The 19,824-nt window shown below is 43.6% G+C and overlaps 1 protein-coding gene across 1 annotated transcript in view; it reads left to right on the top strand.

Annotated features, from left to right (window-relative positions):
* The first annotated feature begins 2,485 nt into the window (after positions 1-2,485).
* The window catches only part of LOC111865575 (transducin-like enhancer protein 4), a 399,537-nt gene continuing 382,198 nt past the window's right edge, over positions 2,486-19,824 (top strand). The window contains exon 1 of the mRNA XM_023853727.2: positions 2,486-3,427. Within this exon, the coding sequence (XP_023709495.1) occupies positions 3,365-3,427 (63 nt within the window). The 5' untranslated portion in view covers positions 2,486-3,364. The remainder of the gene's footprint in view (positions 3,428-19,824) is intronic.

The raw sequence follows: 19,824 nt of genomic DNA, 5'->3' as shown, positions 1-19,824 counted from the left end.
CTTCATGGAACAGGGATTTCTTAGACCAGCTGAGTCATTATAAACTTTCCAAGGAAGAGGTACGTTTTCTGGAATAGACCTATTATAACTATTTAAATTAAATCACGTATTTAATTATGCCTTCATAGGCTTAGGATGTCACAGTTATACTGTCGGCAAACTAAGCTGGCTACTCAGAAGATAGATCATGGTCACTTATCTGTCAAACTGCAACATGCAATAGACCCAAAAAGATTTAAATCACTCATCACTTGTTGGATTTTGGGTTCTCACTGCGGTGGCTACGAAGGGCGCGGTCTTTTGGGTTGTGTCGCCGTATTGTTTGGAGAAATCCTGAAGTTCCGAGGCATTTATGGCCTCCATTTTCGGCGTCGAATATTAAGCCAACCAGGAAAAGAGCAGAAGCAAGCTGAGCTGCTGCTCTAACTGTTAGCATCAGCAGTGCAGTTAGTGTCAATCAGCATGTCCTGTCACATCTCTCAGCATAATCAGTTCGGTTAGTGTCAATATTGTGTCCTATCAGAGCGTCAGCAGTCCGGTTAGTGCCAAAGATGTGTCCTACCACAGCATCAACAGTTCAGTTAGTGCCAATATTGTGTCCTACCACAGCATCAACAGTTCAGTTAGTGCCAATAATGTGTCTATCATAGCATCAGCAGTTCAGTTAATGCCAATAATGTGTCATATCACAGCATCATCAGTTCGGTTAGTGCCAGTATTGTCTCTCATAGCATCAGCAGTTCAGTTAATGCCAATAATGTGTCATATCACAGCATCAGCAGTTCAGTTAGTGCCAATATTGTGTCCTACCACAGCATCAACAGTTCAGTTAGTGCCAATAATGTGTCTATCATAGCATCAGCAGTTCAGTTAATGCCAATAATGTGTCATATCACAGCATCATCAGTTCGGTTAGTGCCAATATTGTATCGTATCACAGCATCAGCAGTTCAGTTAGTGCCAATATTGTGTCCTACCACAGCATCAACAGTTCAGTTAGTGCCAATAATGTGTCTATCATAGCATCAGCAGTTCAGTTAATGTCAATAATGTGTCCTACCACAGCATCAACAGTTCAGTTAGTGCCAATATTGTATCGTATCACAGCATCAGCAGTTCAGTTAGTGCCAATATTGTGTCCTACCACAGCATCAACAGTTCAGTTAGTGCCAATAATGTGTCTATCATAGCATCAGCAGTTCAGTTAATGCCAATAATGTGTCATATCACAGCATCAACAGTTCAGTTAGTGCCAGTATTGTCTCTCATAGCATCAGCAGTTCAGTTAATGCCAATAATGTGTCATATCACAGCATCAGCAGTTCAGTTAGTGCCAATATTGTGTCCTACCACAGCATCAACAGTTCAGTTAGTGCCAATAATGTGTCTATCATAGCATCAGCAGTTCAGTTAATGCCAATAATGTGTCATATCACAGCATCATCAGTTTGGTTAGTGCCAAAGATGTGTCATACCACAGCATCAGCAGTTCAGTTAGTGCCAATATTGTGTCCTAACAGAGCATCTTGTGTCTACAGCACGTGGTGACGTATGGATGCTGCCTTATTGTTCCACCAAGCCTTGGGAACGAAACCTCCCTTACACCGTACCACAACCCCCAACAAGTTAAGTTGGACTGCAATGCTTTTTTGCTGTTGCTGCTGTTGTTGTTGTTCTATCTGCCCCTCTTTCACAGTGCCGATGGGCCACGGCAATGCCAGCACCTTCTCTGTACAGCGCACAGTCCACGTGGACTCGACACGAACCTGTCACACCAACTACACTCGCGGTTGCCAAGCAACGAAACGCAAAGAACTGCCACGGATTGGTCTCTGCCAGCTTTCCATTGGCATTCCTTGAAAAGTGTCCACGCCCTCCTAGAACATTGATGAAGCGGAGTCGGGCAGCGGCGAGAGAGATAGCGCGCTTCCTATTGGTGAAGTGAGTAAAACTCGGCTGCCTATTGGCGGAGAGGGCCTATTCTGACGAGTATATTTATGCTAAGGTTCCCTTCCCGACTTCACTCCACGTGGAGTTATGCCTCTTGAAGGTACGACAGCGCCAAGCGGTACTGCTTGAAAACCGTTGTAGGGTGATACAGGCAATCCGACGAGCGGTAGGGTGCTTGGCGAGGGACGGGGAGGACGCCTGATACGGCTGCCATATTTGGGAGGGAAAATCAGTGGAGTATTTGCGAGAGGGAAAGAAGAACCTTTTGTGCTGGTCGGGTGTAGTGGAGAGTTTTGCAGGAGCAAGAAGGGTGGGCGGCCATTTTGTGTAGAGCGTTTTTTAGTCCTCTTTTTTTTATTTTTTAAGGGAGAGAACAAGGTATAGGGAATCATCGTGCTGGAGTGTTGGTGTGAGTTTTAGCCGTGTACCATGTATAGGGGTAGGTTTGGCGGGAGGGTGTGTGTGTGTGGCGGTTGTGTGCTGGGAGCCCGAGGGGTTGCTAGACGGTGGCTTTAGGAGGGGGGGGCGGCTGCGCTGGGCGGGCTAGGAGTGTACGGTGTGAGCGAACGCTCAGTGGCACAGTGAGTGAGCGAGGAGTAAGGTTGTGCAGTGCGTATCTGTGGCGTTCCTTCTGTGCCATCACAACAATAGTACACAGTGCGATTGTTAACTGGTGGCAACCACACACATCTCCAAAAGGATTATTTCGTCAGTAGTGAACATTGTGAATGGTGTTACTGTTAACGAGCTGTTTTCTCGCATTGAAGGGGGGTACATTCTTCTCTTTTTGTTCCAAGTGTGAATGCAAATTATTTGTGAATATTTTTTCCCAAATATTTTTAGGTGGAACTGCAACAGAAATACAGTTTTTGTGTGATATATTCCAAAACCGTGTATTTTAATATTTTTTTTACCCGAATACGGATGTGTTTACTTTAAGTTTTGTGTTTCGTGTGTCGGTAATTTTTTGATCGTCGGAATTGGTGCTCTTACCGCCATTGTCAGATCAATTTTGAAATATTATCTGCGCAGTAATAGAGATTTGTTGGCGTCTTGACCCCGGTGTTTGTGCAAAAAGCTGGAGGGACACTTGCAAAGTGTATGGTTTCGAGTGCTGAATGCTGCAGCCAGCGGTACATCTTCTGCGGCAGGTTTCTTGGGGTTAACAAGTCATCACGACCGTGGGGGCGGCGGAGGCGGCGGGGGTTTAACAGCCGCGTCCTTGTCTCGTTTACCATCTCAAGCTAGTGTCAGCAACAGCAACAGTTCTACCGCTTCTGCAGGACCACGGAGGGCCAGACACAGCAGCAACAATAGCCACAGTAGCAGAAGCAGCACCCCTGCGGGAAGTGCAGCGTCGGCGGTGTCAGGAGGTCGGGGGGCCAGCGGCAGTAAGATGCGCTGCTGACATAAGATGTACCCCACCGCAGGAATGAACGCGGCGGCAGCAGCAGCTGCGGCGGCGGCACGGCACCCGGTGAGTTTCTAAAGCGTCGCCAGGGGCCGTCCTCCCGAAGCGACATCACTGACTACAGCCTGTCGGCACGTTTACATTTTCCACAGAGTTAATTGTTAGAGTGTTTCATGGTATTTCAAACACGCTGTGTAACACCGGCTGTAGAATATAATTACATACAGTTTACGTCGTTACACAAACGTAATATTAGATTCCGTAGATTTTAACGAAAAGACATATTTGACCATCCGCCATTCGGAGTTGGCGTATTTGACTGCTGTCACGCAGTGCGAGCCGCAGCGAAACATCCTGTAGTCAATGTCACGAACAGACTTCTTTTATTCCGTTCCGTGAACTTGCATCAGATTACTCGTCTTGAATCGAATGCAGAGTCCGCAGTGGGACTCCAGTGACAGCTACTTTCAGTGGAAATGTTTCATTCGTTCGTCTAATAGGTAAATAGATCTGTGAGGTTGCTTTATGCCTACTTGGGGTTTTTTGAAAGCATAAGTTGTCGCATGGAAGAAAGTTTTTTTTTTAAGTTTGTTACTGAATGTCACATAAAGTGGCATGAATTTATAGCTTGATAAGTACGGCCAGTATCACGTTGGGGCCGTCCACTGTATAATGCCCGTGATAAGGCCTGCTTTAGTCATTTTTTATTTCTTCCAGGAAGTCCAGCTATTCTGTATGTCCGTTGAAAAACTTTATTTCATCTTCAGTTCAGAAAGTTTCGTTATTCATCAGAATGTTACTGTGAAGAAAGCAGTCTTCTGGGATTTGGCACCGTGTATATGTGGTGTTAACCGACGTTTCGGAGGAACGTATCGCCTCGATCTTCAGGGTAGAAGACTGTCTGCTTTTACCGGTTCTCACGGTCTCTTCGCTTGCAGATTTCTTATATTTTTTCTTCTACCCTGAAGATGGAGGCGATACGTTCCTCCGAAACGTCGGTTAACACCACATATACACGGCGCCAAATCCCAGAAGACTGCTTTCTTAATAGTCACCGCCGTGAAAGCCTCAAATCTTACAAAATGTTACTGTGCTAGCGCAAACCAAGTTCCCAATCATACAGTACCATGAACAGGGAACACAGTTGGGCCCCGTAATACAAGAGTTCTAATGTGTTAATAGTCTGTACACAACGTGTCAGCGAGTTTACTGCGTGTTACACCTTGCGAGACATAGCCATCGTCCTGTCTTTATCTAAAAATACCGTCCTGTTTATTTTTCAAAACACGACGTTTCGGAGACTGGATTCAAGTATTTTTAGATAATTAGAGGATTATGGATAATGTCCAGAAAAATAATATTTGTACTTGGGTGACTTGCTTTATTGTACAAGAGTTTTGAGTTATCTTGTGTGGTTCATTCAGCTTTTAGACACACTTCAGCAGCTACGGTTGTCTAGAACTTCGGAGAAAGTAAACAGTCAAACTGCTGAAAATAATGAAAGCATTTCACCTGACTACTTTCAGCATGTATGAGCATGAGTTTCACAAGGCGGTTATGAGCTTATCATAGCCATGGACTCGAGTACAGTACAGTATTTGTGAAATCTACAGATGTCTTCACAGTTGTGCATTTATCGGTAATCTTAACATAATATGATTATCCCAGACAACAGCGAACTCCTCTAGCGATATCTGGTGTTGTATCTAAAAAGTTCGGTATAGGAACATACTTGGATTCCTGTAGACCGACGTCAGAATCAATTTATTCACCATTATTTTTTATTTATTGATAGTGAGGTGGGACTAAGTTCCTTGTACTGCGGCCACTTCGGGCCTAGTGTACCAGCCCAGATGATAGGTGAGGGTGATTGTGGAGCAATTGGTGGAATGAAGACTGGCAGAGGAAGCTGAAGTACTCGGAGAAAACCTGCCCCAGCGCCACTTTGTCCACCACAAATCCCACTTGACCAGACCCGGGATCGAACCCGGGCCGCCGCGGTGGGAAGTCAGCGACTAACCGCTTGAGCTATGGCGCGAATTTATTATCTAAGTTTAACTTTATTCATTCTGGTCCGTCACAATAGTTAAATAGAATGATTTGGCAACACCACCCTGTGTGCCTCAAATGTATGTTCATATGAATGCCTTTACATGTTTCGGTCAGTTTTGGCCATCTTCAGAAGGCAGATAACACGTTGAGGAAATTATTATTACATTGATCATAGTACATCAAGTTGAATCAGAGTTTTATATAAAGATTTTAATTAAGGCAATGTGGTTGAATTAACATTTAGTAAAATTCTTAATATTTAGAATTTTAAACCGCTAATGTTCGTGTCTTCGTGTCTCTTCTATCAGTGGGAGATTGGGGAGATACTGCCGTCCTTAGAGGTCCGGGCAGAGTTTTTTCCCTTCTTATGTAGTTAGTTTAGAATATGTTTTGTTGATCTGCTTATCCTTTCGTATGTATTGAGGCACATTATCTTAATTAAAATCTTTATATAAAACTTTGATTCAACTGATGTACTATGATCAAAGAAGATTACCAAAACTAACCGAAACATGTAAAGGCATAATTTAAAAATACATTTGAGTCACACTGGACGGTGTTGTCAATTCATTCTATAAAATTCATTCCTAAATTTTGTTTCGTACGAGCACTATATATTTATTCTAAAATTAAGGACAAGTATAGGTCACGATATTCACACGTGCTCGCTTGGGGTTTTGTTATAGCGATAGATGGGCCCAGTGCTCCTCAGGATATTTCTAGTTTCGTTTTCCATTCCATTTGTTAGTCCCAGGAAGAGCGAAGTTATATATTGCACAAATTATTATTTTCGACATGTCTCAGAATTTACCCTGAAGGTTATCTTTCGCAATCCGCCGTCGTTGCAACCTTCCGTCCTTAGTCTGTTCAGAAACTCCCCGTATCATAAACAATGCCGTCCTCTGGGATGTGGCGCCATGTAGGCGATACATTCCTCCGAAACGTCGGTTTACACTACCTACACGACGCCACGTCCCAGAAGACGGCATTCTTCATAGTCACCGCCGCGAAAACCTCAAGTCTTTACATGTCATAGTTTTCTCGATGATCTGGAAAGCTTTCCTGATCTTAAATTCATGGACATAAATGACTCAAGTTGTTAAAACCTCTTTCGGCACAGCCCCACTGCCCTAGCAACTGAAAAGCATGTATGGAAAACAGAATGAAGCTTTCTGTGTTGCACAGCAAACTGTTTGTGTCCAAATGACCGTCGTTAGACAGGATTTTAGTCAACAGATATGGAGAAACCTGACTCCCGTCGTCATAAACTTAATGGAATAGTTGGAAGGCACTTTTATTTTAAACTGGTCCATCTTAAACTAAGTGACTCTCCCATGTGTCTGACAGTTCATGCCGTAAGAAAGGCATCGTTACAGTTTGCTGTTGGTGTTTCCCGAGAACTTCCAGTAGCTTCTGAATTGGTACTTGTTAATCTGTTCACTGTTTCGCTAGAAATTCTACCATTGCCTTCCGAAAGCTTATTTTTTCCCTTTCACTGATCAGTGCTAGTCCTTGCACGTATGTGCTTTCCCTGCAAGACGCATCCCCCCTACAATCTCTTCATTAATGTGCAAAGCCATTTTTGTTTATTGTTTAGTTTTTTCAGTTCTCTGAATTTTGGCAATTTACGAAATGCCACCCCCACTATCTTTTTAGTGACAATTCTTACACGCACGACAGGCCATAGGGCTGGACGACCGAAGGGTCGGTGTTCGAGTCCCGGTAGTGTCAAGAATTTCTCTTCTCCACGACGTCTAGACCCTCTCAGGGGTCCACCAAACTTCCTATTCAGTAGGGTACCGGGGGCTCTTTCCCCGGGGTTAAAGTGGCCAGTACGTGCAACTGATCACTCACCTCCATCTAGTGCCGAGGTTAAGAAAATGTGGATCTATACATTCACTTTCCCATACGCCTTCATGGCGTAGTGCTTAATTAAGCACAGGGACAACTTTGCCTTTTACTTCTATCATTCTTACACACAGGGCCGTTCCTAGGGGCACAGGGTCCTAAATGTGATGTACACATGAAAAATAAACGAACCTCTGTGTCAGAAGCCTGCAGATTCAATCTGCATCCCTAACCCAGTCGTGGTACCGTCAGACCTGGGTCAGCATCGAGAGTCAGCACACAGTTATCGTCCTTTGTCATACAGTGTATTGTCCTGAATTACTCTTATGTGATAAATTTTTGACGTGTTAATCACTGAGCCTCAAAAAAGAAAAAACGGTAAGCAGTGAAAATAAGGAAATAACCAAATGAAACCGGAAGTAAGTTACGTGATCCAAAGAGCAAAACCATTTGTAAGGGCTTCCTTATTTTATTTATGGATATATTATTTTTTATTGCTAGTGGGGTGGAACTAAGTCCCTTGTGCTGCGGCCACTTCTGGCCTATTGTACCAGTCCCAGATGATAGGTGAGGGTGATTGTGGAGCAATTGGTGGAATGAAGATTGGCAGGGGAAGTACTAGGACAAAACCTGCCCTAGCGCCATTTTGTCCACCACAAATCCCACTTGACCAGACCCGGAATTAATTATGGATACAAGTCAGAACGATCCCACGCTTAACAGCTCAGTGGCACACATCTGTTTCTAAGTTCATTTCATTGTCAGGATGTTGACCCTGCTTTACTACCAGTCAGGACATCTTGGTTATTAACAATTGGTTACTTTATCGGCACGATATTGAGCAGCAAACGTTTCTTTTCAATGATTCAGGTAATTAAAACATATTAATAATGAGCAATGAGAGAAACACTAGATTGCTCGACTCTCTCTCTCTCTCTCTCTGGCTGTACAGCCCTTTGGACCATGGCCGTTCTTTTCAGTTTCTTAACCCTATACACAGTCGGTAGGACTCCTTAGACGGGGGATCAGTCCGTCGCAAGTCCGCTGCCTACATACAGAACAACACAAACAAATAAATGTACACAGACATCCATGCCTCGAATGGGATTCGAACTCACAAAGACGGTTCATGCGGCCACTGTGTTCGGCTCATTGCTTGACTGGCAGAGATATTTCAGTTCAGCATGAACTGGCTTAATGATTTAAATTCAAGTATTAAAATACAGTGTCTAAGGCATGTACTGTCTTCGCTCGCTCGGAAGCCGGGATCTTGGGTTCGAATCGCACACAAGGCATGGATATTTGGTGCGTGTATGTGTTTATTTTGTGTTGTGTTGTCCTGCATTTAGGTAGAGGCCTTGCGACGAGCTGATCACCCGTCAAAGGAGCCCTACCGTCTGTAAAAATGATCACGAAACTGAGAAATCAGCTCCACGCTCCAAAGTGGGAGCGAGAAGAGAGAGCGAGATTAACACAGTTCTGCGACCTTCAAAACTGGGGCTGTCTGCATGAAATGTTATGTATTTGTGATGCCGAAACGCCGGGACCAAGGCAACTTCGTCACTCGGGATGACTGTAGTTACACGTACTCTTATATTCATATACTGCAGATCGGTGTACCCATGTATACAACATGAACCCCATTGTTGGGAGCCATCAGTTGGTATAATGACTAGGTTAGATCAAGGATCGGGGTTCGGTTCCCGGCAGAGGAAAGAGACATTTTCTAGACCGGTTCTGCAGCCCACCCAACCTGTTGCCCTGAGGGAACAGCGGGCACCTTCCCAGGTGTAAAGCTGCCGGGACGTGAAGCTGACCACCCTTTAGTGCCGAAGTTATAATGCGCTGAGCTGTATCTTCATTCCTCCTTACGTTTGCGCAATTAAGCACAGGGGCAGTTTTACCTTTTGCCCATTGTTATCGTGGCATGAGTACCGACCTCTTCCTGAACTGGGTAGCAGGGAGCTCTGTGCATGCAAAATTTTTGGTATTGCTATGAGCGTGCTGCTAAGTGACGCAGTGAAGTCGACCAGAAACTTCATATTGAAGTGCACTGTACCAGCTGCGCCTGGTGCATGGGCGAAAATGGAGACAGTTTGTTCTTTCGCTTGTGGTCTTCTTACCACCTGTTTGCAGAGCGGGAAGCCGGCCGCCCGGCCCCTGGTAGCGTGACACGCATGCTACCTTGAGAACGCACCATCCACGCTCGATAAGTGGAGTCAGGTTTTGTACCTAATAATGACAGTGTTCTCTGGGGTCCAATCGTGTGGGAATACAGGCAAGTCTTTGGCAGCTGTGCTGAAAAGGTGGTCCCTACACAGTACGTAAGCACATTCCAGCGGACAGAAATCTCACGCTTGAAGATGGTGGGGATTGTAATAACGTCAATTATGTTGTCGCGTCTGCAGGCTTTTCCCGCGATAAGAAGTGTCCAGTTCATTTCCGTGAATCGTTGTATATTTGTTCTTGCGCCTAATTAGCCGTGAGTGTCGTCTGTGTTTATATTGTGCCCACAGACACGGAATTCAGTACAGTTATTGATAAATGATTATATTTTTATTAGTTAAATACATCTTACCTACCTCTCGGCGCTACAGCCCTGGGTGAGCCTTAGCCTCGTCTGCAACCTGTCTCCACAACCAGTGCGTGCTGCCATAGGAATGGATCTACGCCTGATGACCCGAGACTGGTTGTTAGGTTTCTGAATAAAATTCTTTTTACAGAATGAGGTTGTTATCCTCATGCCCACCCCACAACCTGAAGGACCATGGTATCTCTATTCTTGACTCTACCCTTTGACCTTTCCGGCGTGGGTGACCCTACCGGTAGTTAAAACTACCGCAGGCATAGCTCTCCAGTTCACAGAGTCATGCAAGCCCCATCACCATGATAAGGCGGAGACACCTTTGAGGGGTTATTAGTTAAATAGTTGATCGTTCTGAGCAGCACCATCAGCCATCACAGAAATTTCAATTTATTTTGCAATATTTACGAAAAATCTAATTTGAATGTGTGTGGTATATATTCGAGAGGGAAAAAAGAATTTAACAGAATATATACATCTTTAGATTTCGGGTCATTATTATAGCGTAAGGGGAACTTTGTTATGTTACTGTGAAATGTGCGTCGATGTTGGAAGAAACAAGTTTTCAGTAGCTCAGCTCTACTGTATCTGTCAAGTAAAATGCTTTCACTGAAAGCGTTTCTCATGATTGGACGGAACCCCAAATCAGATCCTGCGGTCGCTGACCGCTTTCAGTTCTGTGAACCGGCGATAATAAAGACGCAGACGAAGGAATGAACAAACCCTGTATGTTCCGAAACGCTGTACCCACCTACCAGACGGAAGAGTCTTACCCGAGAGGCCCACAATAAGGCTGGGGCCACACGAGCGCACAAGTACGTCCCTAGCAACGAACGTACTTTATGACGGACGTTGCCGAGGACACCACACAGTTGCAGAATGAAGTGCGTAGTTTTTTTTTCTGCAATGGAGCCAGAAGATAGCGTACCATTCGCCTTTCTTGTTTATTTCTACAACTGACGTCACGACTTTCGTTACAACGGACGCATTTTGTGCGCTCGTGTGACCCCAGCCTGAGAACTTCGCCATCCTGGAATCCTCGAATCGTAACAGGCCTAGGAACCTTTTTATCCAGAAGAAGAAGAAGATAAAGGAGAAGAAGGAGAGGAAAAGAAGGAGAATACAACTTAGGAGGAGGAGGAGGAGGAGGAGGAGAAGAAGAAGAAGAAGATGTTTTAATAGATCCGGTTTAGGCATAGTTTTCACATAATTAGTTACAGGGTTATTTGACTTGGGTTATCATTGAACTGTACCACGGCATTTGATAAAACACACGTTATTATAATTAGCAACTTAGAATGATTACGTTATTTGAGATAGCCTGTTAGCTGTTGAGATAACAGGACACGAGAATGTACGGCAACCAAGGATAGCTACAGTCTGTAATTGCTGCGGTCATCTCAGAAAGATGTTGCTCCAAGCAATAGAATTCGCGTACTGCAAGTCATCTTACTTCAGTATATAATTAAAAAATAATTGTTTCTTTAGAATATTGTTTCATGATGCCAGAATAACCGAATTCTTTCTCTATTCTTCACCGTACGAAGGACTTGTGCCGAACTGCGAACCGAAGGGTTGCTTTACTAAGGAACTTGACTCTCCTACATAACGGTAGAGGAATGTCCTCTGGAGTGGCGGTCCTGTCTCCCTCCACTCTGAAATTTCTGGAAAGATTATTAATTTTATTAAACAATTAACCATCGCGCAATGAAGACGTATGGGGGAGAGNGTATAGATCCACATTTTCTTGACCTCGGCACTAGTTGGAGGTGAGTGGTCAGCTTCACGCACCTGCCGCTTTACCTGTGGCGAAAGAACTCCCGGTACCCAGTGGATAAGAGGTTGGGTGGGCACGAGGTCCGTCTGGAAGCTGTGGAATAAAAAAGTATCTTTCCTCTGCCGAGAATTTAACCTTGGAACTTTAACCCGTCGCTGTACCGACTGAGCTATCCCGGTTCCTTCTGGAAAGAGTACAGTATTCAAAATTAAAAAAGAAGGAATTGGAAGCTTTGTGATGAAGAGTGGAACAGTCCCTGAAACAGCTTACTTATTTTGTATTCGAACATATCAGAACTTCTGTTAGGAGCCTGACGTATTAGAACGCCCCCCCCCCCAAAGTAAAATCCTAAAACTCCAAAGATTCTGTACTTCTTTCTGTCAGGATGGAGCTACAAGTTATGCGGTGGTTGGCCTACAAGTACATTACAAATGGAAGACAACACTGTGTACCAGCATTCGCATGCAGAAACCGTGATTGCCTTATTCGCCTGTCAGGGTTCGGTGGTTGCGTGGTTAGATCTTTTTGTATTATTTTTATTTCACGAATTAGGCACACTTGCCCGTTCCGCCTCAGAAGGCTGGGATAGTGAACTCTTTCGACCCTCCGTTTGATCTGTGCTGAGGAGCCTGCAAGTCTAGTAAGGTAACAGAAGCACAGCGCGGAAAAACTGCAGTGACTAGAGCGGGGATCGAACACGTGACACACACGTGCGCGCTACCTTAGAGAGTACGGGCACTGAATATTGTAAATTCAACACGTAGTTTATTACGTATTGTCGAAACAAGAACGTGTAAACGTTGATTTCTATATACAAGGTACTTTTGTTTGTGTCCTACTATGAAATACATCATTTAGGGCCTTCTTATTTGATGAAGAAAATTCTCTTCTGTCTTTATTGATCGTCTGCACAACTGAAGTTTAGTCATCAGTGAAACAGGCTACAGAATACGAGTGTACCACATTATGGAAACATTTTCAGAGCTTGAAGTTGTCATCAGACAGTATGAATATGAACTACCCGTGGGTTTAAATAAAATTCTGGTTCAATATAAGTGACACGTCTGTTAGTTTGTCTTTCTTTGGTGCCTGAATTTACAGAAAATAGCCATTCGGTTTCCTGTAGATGCAAGGGATTTCTTTCTTCTCCGCATTCCATCTAGTGCCGAGGGTCAGAATGCATGGAGCTGTACCTCCATTCCCTCTTCCGTCTTCATGGTGTTGATGTTCAGTTAGGCATTGGGACTTTACCTTGCCGGTCACGGTAGTCGAGCGGTCTGAGGCATGAACTGTCTTCGCTCGCTCGGAAGCCGTGATCGTGGGTTCGAATCCCATACAAATCATGGATGTTTGGTATGTGTATTCTCTGTGTGTGTTGCCCTGTGTTTAGGACGAGCTGATAACTCGTCCAAGGAGTCCTACCGTCTGTCAAATGATTAAAATAGAAAAAAAAAACCGTGACACCGTAAAGGTATGAGAGCAAGGATTAAGCAAGGACAAGTTTACCTTTACGTTAACGTTTAATTCTGTTCTTGTCATCTACTCTTCACCCTGAACTGTCTTCTGTTTTAAATAACTGCTTCTTCTTGAGAGAAGATATTCAGATTTGATGTTAAGAAGTCTCGGAAGTTTTTACATCATGCTTAGTGGGTCGTCGTTACTTACTGATCGAGTACCAGCCTGTAATCAGGCACGTTTTACAAGTTCTGTAGACCCATTTGCAAGCGACAAGTCAAGTTAGTTGAGGTTAGTAAATTTATAGCTTATATCGGTGCAGCGGTCGTATGTTATGTCCAATGAAATCACAACGATTTCGGGAAAACAACCAGTTCACCTTTAATATTACTCTTTAAGTGAGCGCTATCGAAAGCGTTGGCTATACTGCTGTCCGGCCGCGCTCAGTATTTGATGTGCCCTCCGGTTATGTCACATTGCACGTGCCTATAGAGCAGACACGTGGTAACTATCACCGTTTCCTTTACTGGGAAACAATTTACAAAGTCATAAGTTCTGAAACAACGTAAATCTATATACCCTATTCTAGAAAGAAACAAATTTAACATTCATGTATTGTAGTCGAAATGAAGTATTGAAAAGGAATAATTCTGTTATTTTTTTAAAGACCTATAACTTTTATCTTCTTTCTTGTTCTACTGAAAATTGAAAGTTCAAGTATTTGATACTTAACTGAAATTGTTCTTTGGTAATATTAAACTCAGTTACTTATTCATGTGAGCAGGAGCAGGCTGTACCTGATAGCAAATTGTTAGGGGTAAAGAAGAGAACATTACTTAACGAGGAATTAATGTAGGTATTATTTTTAACATTCCAGCTGCCATTTTGAGAGCCATTAAAGTAGGGAAGTTAACACTAATCATGAGCACATAGCTTTATACGAGTGAGTTACTCTTGATAGCCTTTGGGTGGACCAAAACACTAGCGTAGAATGTCCCGCCTTTTTAGTCTTTAAATTTAGTCGTAAGGAAAACGCCACAAGAATCTACCAGAAAATGTAAGGATTGAATAAGAAAAATGGGGGAAGTCTTGTACTCAGCCGGTATTTTATATTCGCACAACTACAGTTTTGTAACTAAGAGTTACTTGGGGCGGGGGATTTAAAACTCGGCGAATTTGATTACATATTTACAAGTAAAAATCCGCTGTCGGTATAACGATTTATCCTTCAATTAGCAAATGTTTTTGTTGCTTAAAATTGTAGTAACACTTATGTACGGACCGCGCCATAGCTCAGGCAGTTAGTCGCTGGCTTCCCACCGCAGCGGTCCGGGTTCGATCCCGGGTCTGGTCAGGTGGGGTTTGTGGTGGACAAAGTGGCGCTGGGGCAGGTTTTCTCCGAGTACTTCGGTTTCCCCTGCCAATATTCATTCCACCAATTGCTCCACAATCACCCTCACCTATCATCTGGGGCTGGTACAATAGGCNTTTTTTTTTTTCAATTGACTTAATCCTTCCAGCCGCACTATGGCTCTGGGGTCGACTCGGCTTCTAACAAAGATGAGTACCAGGAATCTTCCTGTGAGGTAAAGGGCGGCCGGCGCTTAAAACTAACCTCACCGCCATCTGTAAGTCGATTGTCTAGAGGAAATGTGAGAGCCTCGACGTCTCCACAACGCTATGGGCTTCCACGGCCTGTTGCAGTGATAGCTATACCTTTTACCTCAGAACGCTGGAAGCAATTCGTCACTAAGGAACATGAGAGGGCCAGGTTCGGCTGAACGTGCCTAAGATCCGTTGTATTGTTTCTCTGTACAGATGAAACTGCCCGGTCTTTGTTTTGCCCACGCTCGGTTTACAGACAGTCCCCTTCCCTCAGTGTACCCCCTACGTAAAATCGTTTAGACAAAAGCTAAACCGCATTTTTGGGTCTACCGGCATTTTTTTTCATCTCCATGTCGTCCAAACTGGCTCTGGGGCCCACCCAGACTCCTATCCAATGGGTACCGGGGGTTAAAGCAGTAGGGGCGTGAAGCTGACCACTCACTTCCAACTAATGCTTAGGTCAAGAAAACGTGGATCTATACATCCACCCCCCCCATACGTCTTCACGGCGTACTGCTTAATTAATTAATTAAACAGAGTCAAATTTAACTTTATTTTCACCTTTACCGGGATTTAATGATTCCGCGTAAAAGAGCTTAGCGCTGTCCGCCTCGAAACAACAATGGTCGACAGTGGCGTGTTTGTCTCGACGCTTTGCGAATTGCTTTACTTGTGAGGTACCATGTTCGTGGATATGCTGTCTCCGCTTAGACATTGGCTGCTGTAGATATCGGCAGAAGCCGGCTGTCTGACTGAGTACGGGGTGGAGAGCTGCAAGTATAGGACTGACGGCAGAATACATGGGTTCCAGCGTGGAAGGTGGCGGAGAAATTATCCTGCTTGCGTCACCCCGTACCTCTGCGGTTTTGTTTCCCCTTGTTTCAGCTTGTAACGCTCATCGTGTATGCCATTAGTAGGTTATAGAAGTGTGTTCTGCCTGATACGCTGCTCGAATTTACAAGTTTGTCTACCGATTGCGCTCTTAATAGGACACGCTCGTGTTAATTGTGCAGTGCAAAACCTCGAACTGAAATACAGTTATGATGTAAGTTATGACAAGGAGGCCACAGGCCGGTCCGCGCACACGAACTGAGCCTGGAGGTATACACGTATTGCCAGGGCTCTCAGTCGAGTTATACGCTGCTACCGCTGTTGTACCTCTACTGTTACTACTGCTAATACTGCTGCTACTGCTACAGTTGCAAAGGTAAAAAAGTCAAAGTTGTCTCTGTGCTTAATTAAGCACCGCGCCATGAAGACGTGGCGGTATAACTCCACCATTCCCGACCTCTGCACTAGATGGAGGTGAGTGATTATCTTCACGTCTCAGCCGCTTTATCCCGTGGGAAAGAGTCCCCGGTACCCATTGGATAGGAGGCAGGATGTACCCCATAGCCGATTTGGAAGCCGTGGAGATGAAGAAAATCTCTTGCCCCCCGCCTGGTATCGAACCCTATCCGTCCAGCCCATAGCCGTCGCTATACCGACTGAGCTATCCCGGCTCTAAAGGTAGAGTTCCTTTTCTTAATAATGCATCACGCCATGAAGACGTATGGAGGGTGGCGGTATAACTCCATTCTCGACTTCTCGGTACCCTTTGGATAGGAGGCTGGGCGAGATCCAGAGCCCTGCCGGGAATAGAATCCAGGGTTTCCAGGCCATAGCCCGTCGATGTACCGATTTAGCTATCACAGGCACGTCTGAATACATTACATTAATGTGCATTATCATCAGCATTGTCATCGTTAGTGTATATACATTGCTACAGCGAGTTTTACAGACAGCGCAACCGGGAACTGGGTCCGACTTCACGAGAAGAGCGTCTTAGTGCCCTCGTAAAAAATTGCATAGGTCTACAAGTAAACATTGAAATACGTTAAGCGAAGGCCCGTCCACATCACTCGTGCTCGTGCGTCAGAAGCTTACTGCTGCCGGAAAATCAGGATCAGGAGCTGATATCTGTTGTGAAGAAACGCGGAGGCTTTGTATGCAAACCAGTTTGGGCGTCCACTTCGTCAGCTCCAGATCCTGATTTTCCGGCAGCAGTAAGCTTCTGACGCACGAGCACGAGTAATGTGGACGGGCCTTAACGTGGCTTTAACCCTTTGCTCGTTAATCTTGTTTGCAGTAGATACTGAAGCTATTTGAAAACAAAATTATAAAGATAGTGTTTATCCACACTTAGAGATGAGAAGATTACAGATAGTAACGTTGGAAATAGTGATTTGCATTTATTTCAATTAATTTTCAGCGTGTTAAGATGGACACGTAGCATCTAAGAGAACAATACAAATGCAAAATAATGGTAGCTTCTAATCCATGTGGAAGAGTACTCTACTACTAAGACAAAGGCATAAATGGAAAGCTGATATAAGATTATACCTTGTGGAAGAGGTTAATGAAAAGCAGATTAAGATGCACGTCACGAGAGCAGGTTGCAGCAGCAATAAATCGTCGGGTTAGAGTGCAAGTGATAAAGATCTGTAAATAATTTGGGTCCATTTCCAACTGATTAACACTACTAATCTAGCAGTAGATTACGAATTGCACAAGTAAGGTCATATTTCAGCCGGTTATGAGTCAACAGTGCTGAGATAATGAAGGCTTACTGTCGATTTAAGTGTACGGTATTATCAGTTGCATGGTTCTTACTGGTATTTGATCCGTAACATAGAAAGGTACTTATGTGTTACATCATTTTCTTATATAGAAAGTGGCTAATAAAAGCACAGGAAATAAAACCCGAGGATAACCCTTGTACTTGATCGATAACTCTGACTCGCTTAGGATTGGAGATACTGGATGCGCGATCTTTGGTCCACGTCTGGCTGCAGTGCTTCGAATGGGTTTTTGGAACCTTTATCACTATAAATACCGCCGAGAGTTATTAGATTTTTTTTGCTACTACCGTGGGACACTTGTGTTGTTATATGTAACAAACCAGAAAGTTTTATATTATATTATATTATATTACTTATTATACTGCAATTGGGTTTTAGCCCGGTGGCAGTAGTACACAATAGGACACAACAGACAAGTAACACACATTACACTAAGTGACAACACGTTCAAACAAAACACAATACACAAAACACAACAATAAGGACATCCTACCACAGTGAATACAAACCAAATACGATTAACAACTACAACAATTACAGAGAAATACAAACAACTGCAACAAATACGAGTACTGTCATGTGAGATATAACGCAATGCAGTCTGATAGACGTTTATCGACGTTTCGGAGGAACGTATTGCTTCCATGACTGCTTATTTGATAGGGAATGCAAAGGGCGTAACATTTCAGAAGTTGACTGTTCGCTGTGAGAACATGAAGTCAAACAAAATTTATAGTGTAAACGAAACTCAAGGTTAATATTGATCGAATGTTTTATTTATTTGATTTACATGTAATACCATTACACAGCAATAAGCTCTTGATGAAAAAAAAACCAATTAACAGAATATTTATAACGCAGTAAAATGTTGCTGCTAAAAGGAACCAATTAACCCGACATTTATTGTGTTAAAGAAGAGAACCTGACCTACTGAGCACAAGACTAATGGAGTTTTGGAATGATTGTTGGAACATATCTTTTTAATCTTTTCAAAACATTATCTGTTTGTTTCCTGCTGTGAAACAGCAGCTCGAAGCATATTATTTAGATATACGTTTGTATGTATGTATGTGTGTGCGTATATATGTACGTATGTGTACGTACGTACGTCTGGTTCCGTGTTTGTGTTCGATGTGCTTCAGCTTACTGGAAGTTACATCACGGGCAATTATCCACCTCTTGGATCAAAATCTAAGAAGTGACACAATTAATTTAGCACAGAACCCCTACTCACGGTTTCGCTCTCTAAAACGACGCTTTCTGTTAAATCACCTTCCCAAGTGTTGTCTTATTCTTCCTGTAGCGTACTACTAGAGGGCGCGGGCGGTTGCTGGACGGGAACCGAAATTTCTTAATGTCACAACTGGAATAAATTTTTACTGAGCAGAATTATAATATTCGTTTCCAAGGCCGGACAGAAGCGGAAGGCTATGCGGCCCCCAGGCCACGTAGTAAGCACTACACTATACAGTTGGTAGACCACAACGCTTGAAACAACTATCCGAAAACTCTGAAAGAGATCAAGAAATAGGTCAAGACTTTTATAGGCATTTTGGGATGTTAATTTAGCCCTCTATCCACAATATCATTGCACTGTGTTTCTTCTTTTATGGTTCCTTTCATAGCACGCTTAAAAATTAAGCTTTCTTCTTACTAGCTTTGAAGATCTACTAATGCACTAAGTACCCACTACTTATACGACTGATATGAAGTGAGTGAATATTAAATGAATATATTCGTAGCCCGAGCTGAGAAACGTTTTCATGATGCAGCATGAAAAGGATTTTTGATCTTATATCTGCATCATATAAAAGGAATTTCGTTAATCTGAAGTCTGTATATATATATATATATATACGTAGTTGCTGATATTCAAATATAATAGATAATACACAACATTAATTAGAATTGCCCCCATTTCACGGTTACGGTCCGGCAATTCAAATCTTCCAAATCAGATTCATTGACCCATAAACAAGAGAACAATGCCCCTGCAGTTATCCACAACAGCCTATTAGCAGGCTACATATTGCCACCAGTCACTCGCCACGCACTGAACAGTTATCAGGGTAAACAGACTCTTTGAGTGAACGCTGACCCTCTCATGGTCATGCGGAGGGTTGAGGAGGATGTATTGATGTGCTACTTAGTTGCATTGATTGTTCTACCATTGTTTTTAACCACGCTTCCTCATCTGCGTTGGGCAACAGAATCGGAAGACCAGAATGGCTGCATGATTAATGGGAAGGGCTCTAAAGGGAAACTGTTGCCGACTTTGTGTATCGGGGCAAGTCGCATTTATAGGCCTGGGTTCTGAGGTTCGTGTGAGAAGTAAGGCAACGATTAGGCGTTAGTGTTAAGTGAGGTGCATAGACGAAGATTTCAGTGTTGAATAAGCTACACGGGTGAAAGTTTTAGTGTGGGATAGGTGGCACGGATGAAGGTTTTGGTATTGAATGAGTGTCGCGGGTGAAGGTTTAGAATTGAATGAGTGGCGCGGGTGAAGGTTTTAGTATTGAAT

The sequence above is a fragment of the Cryptotermes secundus genome, unplaced genomic scaffold, assembly GCF_002891405.2.
Source record: "Cryptotermes secundus unplaced genomic scaffold, Csec_1.0 scaffold1019, whole genome shotgun sequence".
In the NCBI taxonomy this organism is placed as follows: domain Eukaryota; kingdom Metazoa; phylum Arthropoda; class Insecta; order Blattodea; family Kalotermitidae; genus Cryptotermes; species Cryptotermes secundus.
This window is presented reverse-complemented; position numbering and strand designations above follow the sequence as displayed.